This window comes from Trichomonascus vanleenenianus (assembly GCF_965637985.1).
Source record: "Trichomonascus vanleenenianus strain CLIB 3782 genome assembly, contig: TRVA0_010S, whole genome shotgun sequence".
Taxonomy (NCBI): Eukaryota; Fungi; Ascomycota; class Dipodascomycetes; order Dipodascales; family Trichomonascaceae; genus Blastobotrys; species Blastobotrys vanleenenianus.
The window spans coordinates 128357-145855 of NW_027481877.1; the positions used below are offsets into that span (position 1 = coordinate 128357).

Sequence of the window (17499 nt, forward strand, 5' to 3'; positions counted from 1 at the left end):
CCTTGGCAACTCAAATTTCAAACCTGTCTTTGATGGTATGAGTTTGAAAATTGACACAACGTCCGCCCCAAAAAAAAGCGTAGGGATAGAATACATGCAATTGTAGGTCTTACCAAAAAGCGTAGGGATTGAATCGGTGGGAAGGGGGTCTTCTGTTTAGTATATTATTAATAAACCAACTTGTACATATCGAATTTTTCGTTACACAGCGTCACTGGACATATAGCTGAACCCTCGGAACTGCTCCTGCATAACTTGGGTCAGAGTCGTGTTGACAGGAGTCAGGGCCGGCATCTCGCTGGTGAACTCCTGGTCGAAGTTAGAAACATCTGTCGCGTTCTGGATCTTGGGCACAAACGGCGGAGACACGCGGCAGTGGTAAATGTCGTCAAAGTTGATGTTCCGGAAGTACGGGTGCGTCATAATCTCCTCGGCGTCACGGGGGCCGCTGCCCAGCCGCTTCTCAGGCTCTCTAGTGAGCAGCTGCTGGAGGATGGACACCGAGTCTCGCGGCATGTGGATCGGGTAGAGCGGCTCGTCGGAAAGAATGGCATCAAACACTTCATCGTCGTCCTCGCCGCGGAACGGACTCTTACCCAACAGCATCTGGTAGATGAGAACACCAAACGCCCACCAGTCTACAGCTCGGCCATACTTCTGCTCCAGCAGAATCTCGGGCGCCATGAACTCTGGCGTACCGCAGAACGTACCCGTCGTCTTACCATACCACATGTCCTCTTTACACAGACCGTAGTCGGCAATCTTAATGTGACCCTGGAGAGTCAACAAAATGTTATCCAGCTTCAGGTCTCGGTAGATGACGCCGTTATCGTGGAAGTACTTGAGCGCCAGCAGCACCTCTGCCGCGTAGAACTGCGCCCGCCGCGGGGTGAACAGCTCCTTTTGAATGTGCCACATGAGATCACCGCCCGAAACATACTCCATGACGAAGTAGACCCGGTTCTCGGTCTGGAAGCACGAATGCAAGTTAAGCAGGAACGGGTGCCGCTCCCGGTTGGCGATAAGGAAGACGCGCTTCTCGGATCGCGTCGACTCCACCTCGTCGTTTTCAATGATAAAGTCTTTTTTGAGCACCTTGATGGCGTACAGGTTCTTGTCCTTGGCGGCCGTCTCGTGCTTCGACTCGGCCAGCATGACCTTACCAAAGTTACCTTTACCCAAAACAGCCAGGAAGTTGAAGTCGTCCAGACCAATCTTTCGTCGAGGCTTACGCTTCTCGACCGGCTTCACCGCCTCTACTACTGGTGGTGCCGCCACTGGCCTGGCGATTTCCTCAACCTCTACTTCCCCTTCCTCCTCTTCCTCCTCCTCTTCTTCTTCTACTACTTCAGCAGCCCGACCGTCCTCTACTGGGGGCAGCTGCTCATAATAGTCGGTGATAATAGGCTCCTCTTCGGGGTGTGGCTCGGGTAGTGGCTTGTGGAACTGCTCCGCAGGAGGAGCCTGCGGCGCAGAGCCCACCTCCTTACGCTTGACTGGCTGCTTAGGCGGGGGCACCGGAGGGTGCGATGTTACAGGAGCCAGCAATTGAGTCGTGGAAGTCTGCAAAGAAGGTGGTGCTGTTTGCACCTGGGCATATGGTGACTTTGGCAGTGGCCGGTGATGAGGGCTGCTAGTAGACTTCATCTGCTGACGCGTCTTGGCGTCGCGAATGGTTCGCATAATCTGGTTGGCCATCTCCATAGACATGCCACAGAAGTCAGGGACCAAGTGGGCGCACTGGTTGTGACACGTAAGGGCGCACTCGGTGCACTTTCGCACGTTTCGCTTGCCCAGCGGCAAAATATACCCACAGTGGCAGCACCAGTTGGCCGACATGTTGGTTGTAGGCTCGAACCGGTGCGGAATTCGGTGATTCAGCTTCTCCTCATCTGGATCCGCTTCGGTAGATGCCTTGGAGATACACTTGGTGACCACCTTGGGGTAGCACTTCTTGTGGCACGTGTAGCGGCAGTCCATGCACTGGTACCCGGACGAATACTTCAAAAAGTCCCCGCACAGAGCGCACCGCATGATGTTGTAGAACTGATGCTGCACGAACTTGTGGCCGTGCACTTCGTGAACTTCTTCCTTCTTCTGTCGGATAGCACCCTGTCGCCCCAATCCGCCTACACCGTCGTACATCCGCTTGACGCCTCTATTGGTCTTTTCGAACCCGAGCCGTAGGTGAATCTGGCCCGCTGGTTCCAGCACGAACCACGAATCGATGATCAAGTTCGAATTGATCGCCCCATTACTACTACTACCCGTTCCCCCAATGCCATTACCATTACCATTACCGTTCCCGTTTCCATTATTCGCGTAGTTGTTGTCTGTATAGTTGTTATCGTTGTTGGTCGCCTGAGCGCCAAATGCAAAGTCGTGGTCGCCGCCTGAGTGCATGCTTGACTGGACGCGCGAAGCGCTGACCCACCCAGCACCTCCAAGCTCCTGTTCGAGCTTCTTTCGTCGCAATGCCTCCGCAATGTCGGAGATGCGAAGCCACATAAGCGCTACCGGGGTGTTGTCGGTCGAACCGGCCCGGTCGTAGACGACAATTTCCACCTCGTTGGCCTTATCGACCGGCAGGTCAAAGTCCTCCATCCACCGCTCGTTCCGCGACGGCTTGGTGCGCCCGCGCGTCGTGTCCTCGACTTTAATGGTGATATACGTCTCAGGAGACTTGGAGAACCGTCCCGTAGCTACGTGGTCGACATCCCGGATCTCGAGGCACCCAATGTGCAAATTACCAGTCAATGGACGCCGCAGGTTCGAGTTCGCCAGCGCCTCGTTCGCCTCAGCATCCTCATCAGCAATGTCAATATGCATGTCCGAGTACCGCTTGAGACTCTTCTTGAGCAGCTGGATCTTCTCGGTCGACTCCTTCATCTTGGACTCGGCCTCAGCACGTGACCGCCGGTCTCCTTCAATCTGGTAGAGCCGCAGCATCTTGTCGATGCCTTCTTTGTACTGCTTCTCGACCGAGAGCTTAAACTCGAGCTGCTGCAGCATAAGCTGGATGCGCGGGCCCAGATAACTCGTCTCGTACTTGATGAGATCGAGCCGGTTGTAATTGGCCCGCGGTTTGGAGGCGGCGGCGGCTTCCGACACGCCGCTACCCCCGCCAGCCCCGCCAGAAGACGAAGTCTGCTCTACTGACCCGGTTGAATCCCCTTCTATCCGCAGTTTCAGCTGGCGCATCGTCTCCTCGAGGTAGCGAATGTTATTCTGGGCCTCGCGGATGTTGGTGTCGCACCGCTGCTTGACCGACTGGTTGCTTGACGTTTGGCGAAGCGCCTTGGCGCCCTGGATGAGCGCCTTTTCTCGCTCGATCTTTCGGACAACGTCCTGAAGCACCCGCTCGTCGTTCGACGAGCCCGTCGCTCCTCCGCTGGCTGCTTCCATTCTCCTGAAAACCCCGTTGGTCAGGTAGGTTGGTTCGTTGCAAATGTGAACACGCCAGGGTTACAAAAATACCCCCTTTTAGGCGCGCACCACAAGAGGGAACCTGCCATTCAGCCGCGCCGGCTTACTGGGCTGCGACACGCGTAGTTCTCAGTCTAGAAGCGCAGAGAATGTTCGGGTTTTCCTGCGTATGTCTCAGTACGACGCCTAAAAGCCGCACTGCTCCTTCTGCCGTTTAATTGCCCTAGGATGTACTGTAGTGTAATTATCTGTCCAGTGATGTAATTGGTGTCCAAATATTTGTGTGTATTTTTCTTGTTTCTATTTATTTTTGTTGTTTTCGTCGCTCTATGTATTTTTTTTGGCCATTTCGTCGATTTCGGGGTAATCGGTGTGCAGCCGTTGGAATGTGAACCAGTGTTTGACGGTGTGTGGTGGTGTGTTCAGCCACTACAAACACTTAGTATTGCGGTACTGTAGTAGATTCCGTCAGGTGGGTGAGAAATGAGCCAATTACAGTGAGAAGAGCCGTGAGTGTGGGAAAGCGTACCGCCAGAATTTGATGTTCGATGTTGTAGTGTTAGTTGGTTGGAATGTGCCCCGATAAGCTTTATCGCTCAACCGTCGGTCATATTTTTATTCACATGGGTTTGTACTAGGCTATTTGTGGCCCACTGCACTACTTTAGTAGTACATAGCACTGCTTTGACGTTTTCTATTTAATTGATTGTTCCTCCGCGCAGCGGTGCCCTAGGGGGTTTGGGGGACTGGTCCCCCAATGTACGGTACTACCGTCTAACTTATACTGTAGTTTAGGGGTACCGGTACAGGTACTTCTTCACTGGAATATTATTTCAGGGAGTAAAAATACACCCTTTAATTGGAGGTACCACCAACCCTAGGGAAGGGTACGGATATGCAATTTTGTAAACAGGAGGCATCTTATCTCGATTCCGCACAGGAGGTAGCTTAGTTTCCGTAAATAGGAGGCAGCGTATTATCTCAATATCGGTGTGTAAATTATTACATATATGGGTTTAAGCATTGCATGGAGCTGAGTGAGAAGCAATGATATTTGGCTTCAGCCACCGATTCAATACATGTACTATTTCCTACTTGGTACCAGGCAGTATGACGTTAGTTGAGCCAAAATCTACCACGGTATACCGGTTCTTCTCAGCTTGTGGGGTTGTATGACGATGAAGGTAAAGAGCTTGGTTTGTGCATGTTAAAGATAGGGCTACACAGTATTTAAGCTAGCTACAAAAAAGCTACTACGAGAACGAATGATACCTTCGGCAGTTGAATTCTCAGTAGAGTATTGCATCTTTTTAAAGCTATTAATTTCATTGATAACATGTAGAATAGGTACCATTGGTTCCCTTAGATAACATTTTTAACTATATCCTACGCAATTGACTTTTATTATTTCCGGTATTGCCGGTATTATTCCTGCGTAGACAAAATGTTTATACCGGGTTTGGTAATAGGACTCCATACGGTAATTAAATAAATTAAATTTAACGGTCAACTGAGCCTATTTTTATACCACATGAGCACCGTGATGATGGCCATTATGAATACCGATGGCTTACAAATGGAACATTCTTCAGTTGATCGTGCAAAATACAGGTATAATAATTGTTGAACGGAAAAGTAGCCATGGATATTTAAGCTGCTATTGTTAAATCCTACCCCCCCTACCGGTAACTCAATGGTGCTACCAGGTATTTACACACGAACTTCAGATTTTCAAACGAGGACTATGAGTGCTTAGAATTATTCTTAGAGTACCAATAGGTCATTGTCGACAACAAAGTTTCAATTGTCTCGATGCGACAGCGGCTTTAAATTATCTACTCCGAAGCCTCTCACGGAAGCCCCATACAACTACAATGCAATAGTCCTTTTAATCAAGTACATGGTGTTTTCAATGACTTTTGCGACTTTGCAATAACTTGCCTAACATTCTGACCTAATGAAAAATTAACATGGATCCTACAGACCCAGACATTATTGATATCCGGCGAATAGAGCAATTCACTCTACGCTTAGAAAAGGTCTATTAAGGCTTTAAATATCGCAACATTGTTTGCCTCGAAAATAGTCGATTGGTTACACAAGTTTCATTCAGAAGTACCGGTATCTGTCAAAGTTTGGCGCATGCGGAATTATATACCATGCCAATCAGCCAGGCTTTACTAGCCAATCTTTTGCCATGTTATAAATTTCATGAAGCAACGATTGCCATATAACTTCTTGAATTATTTCTAATGATTTCTATAACTTCTTGAGGCAATGATTATCGCTTTTTAATGGACTGAACTAGATATCTGCCAGATATTACAAATCCTGAAGGCAACCAGCCGCCAAAGAACAAAAACAATATCATGACATTAATAAACAATAGAATAGGAATATATATACAAGATGAAGGATTCTAATCGTGAGCTTTTGGGTTGATCTTCTTGAGCAGCCGAGCGGCGTGGTAGTTAGTAGTAACCTTATGCTTAGTAGCCGATCGCTATAATATCGTTAGCAAATCAAACAATCCAAATCCTTCAAATATAATAATAATAAAATACTCACCTTGGCAGTCATACAAGTCTTGAGGTCCTGCTCGAGACCGGCACACTCCTTTGATCCGTGAGCGTTCGACGCCCAGCAGTTCAACAAGTTGGTCATAACAACCATGCACGGGCCACCCCGCTCCTGGACGACGCTCGACTTGACCTTGAGCTTCTTCAAGTTCGGTAGCCTTACTGGAGCCTTACTCGACATTGGTATTATGTGGTTTGATAAATTTTCAATCCCCGACGTATTTGGGACATGTATTGGGACCATCGTGAAATTTTGTGCGGCTGAGTACGATATCTCCCCGTAAGAGCCGTAACGACAGAAGCCGTTTCCCCTCCAACCACTTGCTACCCCACGGCGACCGGAGTTTGTGCGATGCGGCCGTTCAAAAAGCCCAAGACGGACGATTACTCTGTCGTGGAGACTCCGGCTGATTCCCGGGCCGCAAGCGTCAGCGCGGACGAAGAAGCTGGAGGGTTCGGGTCTGCGTTCGATGAGCCTGCAGCCGTCATCTCACATGTCCTTGAGAAGCCTACATCGGAGGAGGAGGAAGCAGAAGAAGAAGCAAATAAGCTTAGCCCTCAAGGATTTGCTGAAGAGTCGTCTTCAGACGAGAGCGAAGGCTCTACGACGTCCCTGAACCCATGGCAGCAGAAGGTGCTTTCCGCCATGGAGGATTGCCTGGAGGACGAAGAAGACATCGACGACTCAATTCCACGAGTACGGGTGTCCCCAGAGCAGATTAACGAAATCAGAGATGCCATAAAGACGCTGGGACCGTATGATTTCCTCTTCCTGTATGCCTTGAGTAATGACGATAACGCAGAGGCTGACGAGCCCCAGACCCAGGCTGAGAAGGATATGATTTCCAAATTGAAGAAGTTTTCTGCTCCACAAGTGCTGGCTGCAATTGGATTCCCCTTGCCACTGCATCTGGTCGACACGACCCCTGATTTGTATGAATTCACTGCGTTCATCCCGACAGCTCTCCGGCACTTCTCGTCGGCAAGACGGCGACTGCCTTATCCAAAATCAATAGAGGACCTTGTTGAGGTGCTGGAATCTGCACAGAATGTTCTTGTGCTTACTGGAGCAGGTATTTCAACTTCATTGGGTATCCCCGACTTTCGATCTCAAGGATCGGGTCTCTACTCAAAGTTGGAGTATCTGGGGCTTGGGGACCCCCAGGAGGTCTTCGATATCCGACTGTTCCGTGAAGACCCCTCGATTTTCTACTCTGTAGCAAAGGAGATCCTTCCGGCCAAACATGGCCTCTTCACCCCTACACATGCGTTCATCAAGCTTCTCCAGGATCAGAACAAATTGCTTCGAAACTACACACAGAATATCGACAATTTGGAGGCGAACGCGGGAATTGACCATGATAAGGTTGTCCAGTGCCATGGTTCGTTTGCATCTGTAACCTGCCTTACCTGTGGGTACAAGGCCCCAGGAGACACTATTTTTGAGAGCCTTCGCAAGGGCGAGGTCGCTAAATGTCCTGTCTGCAGCATTAGACCCAAGCCAAAACGTTCACATCAAAACTCTGACGACGAATCGGATTCAGACGATCCTTGCTATGGTGTTCTCAAACCAGATATCACTTTCTTTGGCGAAGCCTTGCCAGATAGATTTGATAACCTGCTTCTTGGCGAAAACGGCGACGCTGCAAAATGCGATCTGGTAATCTGCATAGGTACATCTCTTAAGGTGGCCCCCGTTAGCGAAATCATCCGAATTGTCAAACCTACCACGCCCCAGATCTATATTAACAAAACCTCCGTCACGCACAACGAATTCGACATTACATTCAGCGGTGGTTGCGACGACGTTGTCGAATGGATAGCTCAGAAAATGAGTTGGCCTCTTACGCACTCAATGGCCAAGCGCAGGGCCACCGACACAGACTCGACGTTCCCCGACGGTCGAATAGAACACATTGACAAGAAGAACATGTATAAATTTGTCTCTGATTAATAACGATATAGATTCACGCATTTTTTGCTCTTTATATTATGGACCGCCATGCGCAGCATATTACAAGCTCTACAATGCACCATCGGTAACAAACACCAGTAAAATGGTAAGAACAATAAATCACAAACATATCATATATAATAACATCAAAATGCAATGACTAAAACCAGCCTTCAATTGCTCTGAGGGCATTGTTGAGACGCCTTTTACCTTCGAGCTTTTTCCGTTCGTCAATGTTAATCTCGATCGAGAGCTTCGATACCGCATTGACAAACTTCTCAATAAGAACCCGCTCATCTTCCGGAATGTCAACATCATCAAGCTTGAGCGTAGCGGAGGCCATTTCGTAAAGCTGCTCAATTGTAGCCTCCGAAAACGGCTGCTTCGTCGTGTACGATCGCACCTTGCGGTGTCGCGACTCCTTCTTCGTCCTTCTCTCTTTTTCATCCTGCGGAGGCAAATAGGAGCGCGGCTTGGATGATTTAGACTTATGCCTCGACGAATGGCTCGAACGCTTTACTTCGCCATTACTACCCCGTTTCTCATGCTTTCGTCGCCGCGGCTTTTCCTCACGAGTAGCCTCAACATAATCATCAGCATCGTCGAATCGACTATCACTGCTTACCCGAGCACTTGTTCTTCTTCGTCTCTGCTCATCCTCTTCTGGAGCTGATTCCGATACCACTGGAAGCGGGTTCATCTGCATAGACCGTGGAAGCGGCTTAGCCGTAGACGCACTACTACTAGCCGTGGAACCGTGTCGGCCAAACTGGTACTCACCAGGGATTTCTGGCAACGGCCTAGAACTCGACACGCTTCTCATTAGGGTGGTGCTTCCAAGAATTGGACTGTTATTAGACGAAGTATTGCTTCGCAGAGAGTTCCGCGGGAATGTCGAATTGCTTGAGGTACGCCGACTAAGCTTGATGTTCAGCGGTGACGTCTCCTCCTCAGTGTCTACAATCTCACCCGAGATGCTATTATGCCGGTCCATGTTCTCCAGGGTAGCGGCGCTGTTTCCAACGGTACCCGTGTAAACATCGGTGGACCGTTGCGACTGTTCATTACTCGAAGAAGCCTGTTCATCAGACTCCTCTTCAATTGACGTAACGTCGCGTGACAATGCACTGTGAGGCTCCCGGAGCTCTTCCCGCGCAGTTCGGTACGAGTCAGCAGAAGAATCCTGGCTATCACGTTTGCCACTGCCATTGACGGATGATGAATTGCTTGTAGTCTTGCGTTTTGGTGGCGTCAGCTCAAGAAGCTCGTCCATCTCTTCCTTTAAAGTGGGTTGCTTTTGCCAAGAGTAGCTCAGCATTGGAAGAGTAGGCGGCTTTGGAGGCGGCGGTCTTGATGGCGGCATACCAAGCGGAGTTGTTTTCAGAGGCGAGTTAGGCGCAGTAGTAAACGCTGGCGAAAATTCAGACTGCTGTATCACTGCAGGGCTATGCAATGGGCTCTGAAGCTGCAAAGGCGGGTGAGATGGGCGGTTGACCTCGCCGAGACGGGCTCGGTAGTCCTCTAGAGAGTTCATGAGCCCATCAATATCCTCTTCTGAAGACGAATCAGACGACAGCCGTCGGTGGGTCGAAGTAGTCGGCTGAGGCACTGGGGTTCGGCTATCAACATGGGCGACAGACACAACTCGCCGACCTAAGTTAGCACCAGACTTGCTCATTGGCGATTTGAGTGGCGACAGTGGCGAATTCGACTCGCCTACGTGAGTCAGAGGGCGGACGCGTACTGGCAGTGAGTATGACCTAGTATGGGTACGAGGGACATGGGTCTGCTCCAAAAAGCTGGCCGGAGAGTATATTCCCCGTGACGATTTGCTCACCAGTAACTGAGACGATGCAGGAGAGGGTGAAGAGTCCTTGGTCCACGCAGTGATATTATCCAAAGAGTGTCCTTCGCGTCTTCTTTCTTGCCTATCCCCATTATCACCATGCTGAGTCTGATCGGTGATAAACACCGCCTCTGAAAGCGGAGGAGTTGGTGGAGGATAAGCATCTGTCGCTGGAGACGGCTGAACGACAATTGCCGGGTCATTTGGAGAGCTTCGCGAGGGCGGTGGCGTTTGATGGAGCGAAGACGGCTTTTTCCGCAGTAAATGAGCCGAATCCTGATCAAAGCTGGAGTACGAGTAGTCATCAGTGCTGCTAGAGGTACTGGTGATAGTGTGCGCCGCCGATGCGATCCGCCGGGGCTTCGCCTGGGCATATGACTGGGTCCCATGGCGGTTCGAAGTGGACCGCCGGAGAAGCCTGATGTCCGACAAAAGGGCCTCCAGTTTTTGTGTTGACTCGCGTAGCCTCTCAATGGACACAGATTTCATCGGTGAGCGCTGCCCCTGCTGAGTTGCAGGAGTCTCAAATTCGTGGTCGTCGTGATGATTAGACGAAGAAGAGTCACTTTCGGTGATAGGCCCCGATGTGAAAGCCACTTGAGTTGCCTTTTCGATTATAGGCGAGTAGTGCATTGAGCTTCTATCGTTCAACGAAGGTGCGATGGATACTCGCTTTTCGTCATCGTCATCTCCTTCCAGCTCAAGATGAGAAGTCGGCCCAAGATAAGAAGAAGTGGCATTTTCGCGTCCCTCGGCCACATCGTTTAGTTGGTCTCTATTCTTGCTCTCCCGCTTCTTGCGCTTCCCAGAGGAAGTCCTCCAGGCAGTAACCAGTGGAGGAGTCACATTGGACACCCAGTCATCGTCCGAATGCTGGATGCCGGAATCGCGAGGAAAGTTAGGAGTTGCGGGATCCTGGGCCATTTCTTTCTTTTCGCTATCCTTCTGTTCCTCACTGATTGCAAAGCGTGTAGAGGACTGAATGGAATTCGATTTTGAATTCGTGTTCAGCGACTCTTGCGACGCGATATTAGTGTTAGACAAATAGCTGTCCATCTCCTAAAACAAGATCAAACGTCGAAACGCCCGTAGTTAGTACACACTTTATCCAATTCGTTGTGCCATTTAGGCCTCTCGCTTCTCTCTGTCGCACCTACACCATTTAACTGATAGCTCACCAAACGATTAACAACCACCACGCCCGATGTCAATCAACGGTATCGATTTTCCTTCCAACTAGATTGCGAAGCTGACCTCGTTTGTTAAACTGGCTTCTATCCAGAAGGAACAATTTACCTTGAGGTTGGCTCCAGGAGCGATAGGATATGAGACAATATTGGGGTGGATGGGCACTTCATTCCCAAAACGGCAAGATGCTCACCCCATGTCGGTGAGCCGCACGTCATTATGGGAAATTCGACATCCAACCTCTTATTATCCTCATATCCCTCCCCCTTGAACGCGATCGAATTGGGCAATTGGAATCGGACGATGTGATTGAGAGAGAAGGAGAGAGGGTTGCGAGGGAATGTTAGCATGATATATAACTCACCTGTAGCTGCTGCTTTGCCTTGGAAAGGATTTCGTTCACCCCAGAACTCACTTTGGACGTAGTGTCTGATGGGGCTGTCGTAGTCGATTTCAATGAGGTTGTGGAAGATGCGGGCTTATTGTTCTTGCCTAAGGTTATAGCTTTCACTCTGCCAAGAGTTCCTGGTATTTCCGACTTGTCACTATTGGACTTATCACTGGTAGACTTGGTACCGTTGGACTTGGGTGACACATCAGACTTGGGAGACTGAACAGAATTAGGAGGAGAAGATAGAGGACTCTTGGGGTTCTTCCGCTTCCAAAATTGAGGTACTTCTAGGTTTAGAGGAAGACTTTTCAGAGCCGGCTTGCTTCGCGGAGTACTGCTGGTCGAATCATTGACAGGCTTGTTCGGCGGGGTGGTATTGGTTGAATCATTGACAGACGTGCTCCGCGGAGTACTAATGTTCAAATCATTAACAGGTGTATGGTCATTTACCGTGGCATTCGAGTTGTCCGATACACTTGTGAAGTCATTCTGCGCTGACTGATCAGTTCCTATCCGGCCTGCGCGTTTCATCATTGCGCCTAGATCCACCGACATCTCTTGGACTTTATTAACTACTCGTGTAACGGCGGATCAATTTATCAGCTTTCAAGCAGAGAGGAATAGTCGTAAAAGCTGGTATGGCGAGGAAGGAAGGAAAGAAAAAAAACGGATTGTTAGCCAGAGAGAAGAGAGTGAAAATATTATAACCCACACACCGTTTCCAGCTGCGAGTGTAAAATACGGTTCCGCAATTAACATCTAATATGCCACTGCGTCTCTCGTTCCCGTTCCCCGGGGCCAATACTCAGTAAAAAAAAAAAATAAAAAAAATCCGGGTGGTAGGTAGGTGTGCGGCACTTACATGATCCTCCTGTCTCCGGATCTCACTAAGTGAAATTGTTCTAGTCATCAGCTCATTAGTCTCAAGTCTCATATCGGTTGGCGGGTTGTGTCACACAAATGAATTCCAGCATATCCGCCCCGAAAGTGCCTAACCTACATACGCATCATGTAGTACATCGCTCCGCTTTCTATATACCCCAGCCACACGGTGACAGTGGCTGGGCGTGGTGGGAAAGCTTATCCAAAAATCAAAGAGGCTGGTTCTATTACCTCCTGGCTCCGCCCGCTCTTCTAAAGTATGGGTGGAGTATACGAAAGGCAGCGAAGGAGGTGGCATTGATCCTCGCTGTCATGCACACATTGAAATGAAATGCAATCATTGTAACGGCCGATGAGAAAAAATAAATAAAAAAAAGGGTGCTTATATGCGCCGCTCCATATAGCTCAGGTAGGTGTCAATGTGCGCCTGAAGGCGCCCCGTTTCGGCGACGATGGCCTTCATCTCGGACTCCCAGTCTGCTTTGAGCTGAGCCATGGTAAACTCCGTAGCCTCAATGTCATGCCGCTTTCGGTCCATATCTTGGGTATTCATATCGCGCTCGGCGATGGCGGTACCCAATTCGTTCTGCAGCCGCTGAAGGGTCTGGGCAAACTCGTCATGCTTCTGACCTTTGGTAGCTAGCGCCCGCTGGATCTTGTCTTTATTCAACGCGATCTTGCGGTCCAGTTGCTGAAGCTCGCGGTCCAATTCCTGCTCCTCTTGGCGCTTCCCCTCGAGAGCCTCCTGGTACTTGGTGACCTTGGCCGCGACTTCCTCTTCCTTGCGCAACTCTGTCTCACAGTCCTCCACAACCTTGAGACAGGAGCCAATGTCCTGGGTGATGAGCTTAAATGACTCGGTCGACACGTCCAGCAGACGAGACCGCTTCTCAAGAGCTTCCAGGTCGCGCCGCGAGCTGGCCAATGACGCATTCATCTCATTGTTGATCTTGTGCAGCATTTCAGGGCTCTCTACCAGATATGGCCTCATTTTTTCCATCTCCTTCTTTGTCTCCAGCACGAGGTAGTTGGTATCTTGGAGTTTAGCGACCTGCTGGTTCTTATCACGGCGATACACGTTGTGTTCCTCGGTCAATTCCTCCTGGACTTTTTTGAGCTGTCGAAGATCGCCTTCAACTTTGGAATTGTGACTCTCTACCTGCTTGATCTGTTCGACATTTTCTCGGGAGTTGCGTTCCATTTCTGCAATTTGGCGCTGCAGCTCTTGCCGCTCTTGCTCCAATTCTTGCAGTCGTCCGTTCTTTTCTTCGGTCTGTACTACAAGCTCCTCACAGTCGCCCATGTGCTCCTCTCGAAACCGTGCAAAGTTCACTACGGCCGAGAGAATGCGGCGGAACCTCTGCGGTTCGGGTTTGATCATGTCCGTGATATTAAAGTCCTCAATTCCGCAGTCAAGGAGGAACTTGTGTACCAATCGTTGAAACGCCAGAGTGCTGACGCTCGGTTGTTGTAGATCAGGGTTTTCCATGTATTGGGTACACTCGCGCAGAGAAGTCCTCAATCGCTCGCCTGAGATGCCCACAAAGGACTCTATAATCTGCTCGAAGAGCGTGTTGATGTACTGGCTCGTGGGCCGTTGCAGCAGTTCTTCGTCCGAGGTAAACTCGCACTCGTTAAGGCACCCTGCAATCTCGCGGAAGTCCAACAAAGGAAATATGTCATTATGCACCACTGTTCCACGCCTTATAGTCGACGGTGGCACCATCGAGTTCCTATATACCGACATTTTCCACCTATTTACACTACCGCGTCGCCTGTCGCGTTTGATCTTGGTGATAACAATCCCAATTGGGATGTCGCGCGCCCCACCGTAAGCCGCGGTGCGTGCGGCGTTACTTTCCTGGGGGGCCAGCCCCCCAGACCCCCCGTGGCTCCGCTCCGCGGAGGGCTTGTAGAGATGGTTTACGAGGGGGGTTTGGGGGGCTGGCCCCCCAACTACGGGGTCTGGGGCAGAGCCCCAGTGTTGTCGCTGTACTGGTAGTGGACTGCTGTCGATATATAGGAGTCAATTTCGGGGCCGACGAAGTTGGGAGATTATAATCGCGCGCGCAAGAAACATCACCAAATTTAATTTCAAGCGACGAACCCCAGACCTGTACCAATCAGATCAAGCATTTTTAGACGGAGCATGTTTGCATTGAGAAGAACCACGAGCTTGCTGGTAGCGAGGCGGCCTATCATTCGAGCCTTCTCCTCTGCTAAAGACGGCGAGGGTGAGATCACTATCCGGATCGAACCCCTGCCTCGACACGGCGAATCAGATGACACCAAGCGGGCTAGACTGCTCTATCAGAGTCGGAAGCGAGGGATCCTGGAGTCGGACTTGCTTCTGTCCAAGTTTGCGAAGCTGTACCTGCCGACCATGACACGGGCGGAGATGGACGAGTATGATAAGCTGCTGGATGAGCCTGATTGGGATATCTACTACTGGGCGACCCGTAACAATGATGTCAACCCGTGCCCTGAGAAATGGGAGAAGTCGCCAATCATGGCCAAGCTTCGTGATCTTGCTGAGAACCGGGAGCGCGAGGTGCTCCGAATGCCGGATTTGTAAATATATTAACTGTATTGGTATTTTTTTCACTATTGTATTATTATTGGTATTTTCTTAACGTATTACCTACGATATTACTGGTGAGATGAATGATATAACATGATATTGTTGTGTAGATGATGAGGTTGTTATCTGTGGTGGTAGGGGCTCTTGATATTTTCGATCGTGCATGCGTATTCATCTGACCTTCATTCTTCAAATCGAGTCAAATCGAGTCAAGCGGAGTCAAGTGGAGGTAAAAATAGGTTCTACCCCTCAATGTCGACTTGGCAGGAAGAAGAAGAGATACTACGCAGGGGGAGGGGAAGCATTTTGGGGGTGTACTACAATAGTCGATGATAGTTGAACATGTGAAGAATATGATAAAGCTGCCCAACCACTGAATCCTTCGGAATAAGATCAACCATTGCTATCATTTATCTCTCTCTATATGTCATCTAACGTGACATTACGCTTCTGATCATGCAATTGCGAACCGCACTATTCTCCGCGCAGCGGAGCCCCAGGGGGGGCTTGGGGGGGGGCTGGTCCCCCCCAATTACACACTACCATGGAGTGTATTCGAGGGCCAGCCCTCGAGCTCCCGTAGTTGGGGGCTCTGCCCCCAAACCCCCCGAATCAACCGAATCTCCGCGAAGCGGAGCCCCAGGGGGTTTGGGGGACTGGTCCCCCATAAAACACCACCAGCCTGGGTTACGCTTACGCAGTGCGAAGCAAAGTTGCATCGTAGCTATCAATCAATATACTATAGTTGCTGTTCCAAAAGTGGTGAGGACACCGTTGAGACCGGGTTAGAGATCTGAGGTGGGTTTGATCTCGGGGTTACGCCCCCCCTGAGATCTCGGAGAGATCGGAACGAATTGATAGAAATAGTAGGAATAAGAAGAGAGAAACACACTATATTATAGATCTAATTATCACTGGTTGTTATAGCTGTTGTAGTCAAAGTATTCGTTAGTCTTGTCGTCATTGGAGGAGATGTCGCCCGTTGCGGTAGCCTCGCTGGTGCCCGTAGCCGCAACGACGGGCTTGGGCCCAATGCCCAGCTTCGACAGCTCCAGCTCTGCCGAAGTGTACCCAAACTCCGTCACAGGCTGACCGGCCGCCTGCTGAAGCGACTGCACCAGCTCCTGGAGCTCGAGTTCGCGACGGTTCTGCTCGTCAATCACGTGCTGGAGATGCTTGATATAGTCTACGCTCTTACTGAGTATCGTGCCCTTGTTGGGCTTCTCGTCCTTGGCAATTCCCACCGTCGAATAATTGCCGTTGGCATCCGGTTGGCCCAACAAGAACGGCTCCGGTACCAAATCGGCCAGTTCCTTGATCTTCTCATTGATATTGTCCCGGCGCCTTCGCTCGACGGCATTGTGGCTCTCTCGTCGCCTCCTGCGGCGCTCGGCGAGCAGCTCCGCAGTCGTAGGTGTCGTCGACAGCTGCTGTGAATGGTCCGGAAGGCTACTTGCCAACACCGAATAGTTCTGGTTCGGCGTAGAGGCGTGCGGCGGCGAAGCGAGCCCGCCAAAGTTCGGCGGAACCCCGCTGCGGCTGTCGTACGACCCGACCGGTGTCGACCCGTTGCTGTTGACCGTGTTGAGGAACTTATTTGTATAGGTATCCGGGGAGTACGGCTGGCGCTGCTGAAGGTTCCGCATGCCCCGGGAGTTCATCATGAAGTCGTCAAAGGGCGAAGTCGACTCTAGAACGGGTGGCGTCGTACCCAGGGGACCACTGTGGTGGTGATGGATGGGTCGCGACGGTGTCGAGCTGTTGGGGGTCGTCGAGAAGCCTATCGAAGCTGCTGCCATGGCGTGCGGGTTGGTCATCTGGCTTGTGGCGATGCTGTTGGGCGGAACCGGTGGCGGAGGGTTGTAGTGGTTGTTGTACGAGTTGTTGTTCAAATCCGGGCTGTGGAGGCCCTCCAGGTCCAGCAGGTCGTTCTCATCGATTGCCGATGAGTGGTTGTTTCCGTGGTGCGACATGTTATCGTCAAACGAGTTGAGTCCTCGTGTCAATACTGCCCGCGAAAGAAGATTTCCGCCGTGTGACGAGTCTTCTTCTTTAATGTACGGGTTCATCGTCCAGAACCGTGGTTATCTGTCGTCTCCCGGTCCAAATATATCAATAACCCAATAATTTCTACTATTCCAGGGGCTATCAGGGGGCGCCACTATCCAAAACTGCTCTCTCTGAGGTCTCCGAAAACTTTCTGAGCTTTCTGAAGGGGTCCGTAGGTTGCAACGCTTGTCGCCAGCAGACAAAAATAATTAAAAAGGGGCTGGTGTGGCCAAACTGATAGCAAATCTCCAAATTATTAAGTGGGTATGGGGGGTGCTGCAAGTGATGAGTCTACGAGGCGAGCGCTTTAGCCACTCTCCCAAAATCGCGGAGAAAGACGGACCCGCCCTCCCCACACTTGCTAATCTCCCGGGGAGTGCGGAGTAGCTGGGAATTTTTTGGTGGTAAAATAGGCAACTTTGGGGCGCAGGGTTGCTCTTCTGATCTGCTGTTATCTAGTCCTTTCGTCTAGATCTTCCGATTAAAAAGGGGGGTGGATAGACCACCTATCAGGACAACCAGCGTGCCATGTCGAAGTCGCTCCGTACAACGGGTGTCGTTGGGACGATTACTCAGCAGCGTGTCATCCGCCATACGACATCT

General features: G+C 50.5%; 7 protein-coding genes across 8 annotated transcripts; 2 read left to right on the forward strand and 5 right to left on the reverse strand.

Moving 5' to 3' along the window:
- Positions 1-201: 201 nt before the first annotated feature.
- Positions 202-3405, reverse strand: PKC1 (protein kinase C; the record flags this gene model as incomplete). The annotated part of the gene is made up of 1 exon (XM_076683694.1): positions 202-3405. The coding sequence occupies one exon, from the start codon at positions 3403-3405 to the stop codon at positions 202-204; it is 3204 nt and encodes a 1067-aa protein (XP_076542038.1).
- Positions 3406-5845: 2440 nt separating this feature from the next.
- MRP10 (mitochondrial 37S ribosomal protein mS37 MRP10) lies at positions 5846-6186 on the reverse strand (the record flags this gene model as incomplete). The annotated part of the gene is made up of 2 exons (XM_076683695.1): positions 5846-5929; positions 5995-6186. The coding sequence occupies 2 exons, from the start codon at positions 6184-6186 to the stop codon at positions 5846-5848; spliced, it is 276 nt and encodes a 91-aa protein (XP_076542039.1).
- A 171-nt stretch (positions 6187-6357) lies between these two features.
- SIR2 (NAD-dependent histone deacetylase Sir2p) lies at positions 6358-7959 on the forward strand (the record flags this gene model as incomplete). The annotated part of the gene is made up of 1 exon (XM_076683696.1): positions 6358-7959. One exon carries the CDS (start codon positions 6358-6360, stop codon positions 7957-7959), a length of 1602 nt encoding a protein of 533 aa, XP_076542040.1.
- A 160-nt stretch (positions 7960-8119) lies between these two features.
- On the reverse strand, positions 8120-11939 carry NBA1 (the record flags this gene model as incomplete). Of its 2 annotated transcripts, none has more annotated exons than XM_076683698.1 (2): positions 8120-10861; positions 11358-11939. In XM_076683698.1, 2 exons carry the CDS (start codon positions 11937-11939, stop codon positions 8120-8122), a joined length of 3324 nt encoding a protein of 1107 aa, XP_076542041.1. The 2 variants fall into 2 exon arrangements, with proteins under 2 accessions (XP_076542041.1, XP_076542042.1); XM_076683697.1 differs by lacking the exon at positions 11358-11939 and adding an exon at positions 10963-11115 and having other exon boundaries at positions 8120-10864.
- Positions 11940-12648: 709 nt separating this feature from the next.
- On the reverse strand, positions 12649-14013 carry NUF2 (kinetochore-associated Ndc80 complex subunit NUF2; the record flags this gene model as incomplete). The annotated part of the gene is made up of 1 exon (XM_076683699.1): positions 12649-14013. The coding sequence occupies one exon, from the start codon at positions 14011-14013 to the stop codon at positions 12649-12651; it is 1365 nt and encodes a 454-aa protein (XP_076542043.1).
- Positions 14014-14415: 402 nt separating this feature from the next.
- SDH5 (succinate dehydrogenase assembly factor SDH5) lies at positions 14416-14841 on the forward strand (the record flags this gene model as incomplete). Its single annotated transcript, XM_076683700.1, has 1 exon — positions 14416-14841. The coding sequence occupies one exon, from the start codon at positions 14416-14418 to the stop codon at positions 14839-14841; it is 426 nt and encodes a 141-aa protein (XP_076542044.1).
- A 917-nt stretch (positions 14842-15758) lies between these two features.
- Positions 15759-16664, reverse strand: RTG1 (Rtg1p; the record flags this gene model as incomplete). The annotated part of the gene is made up of 1 exon (XM_076683701.1): positions 15759-16664. One exon carries the CDS (start codon positions 16662-16664, stop codon positions 15759-15761), a length of 906 nt encoding a protein of 301 aa, XP_076542045.1.
- Between the last annotated feature and the right edge of the window lie 835 nt (positions 16665-17499).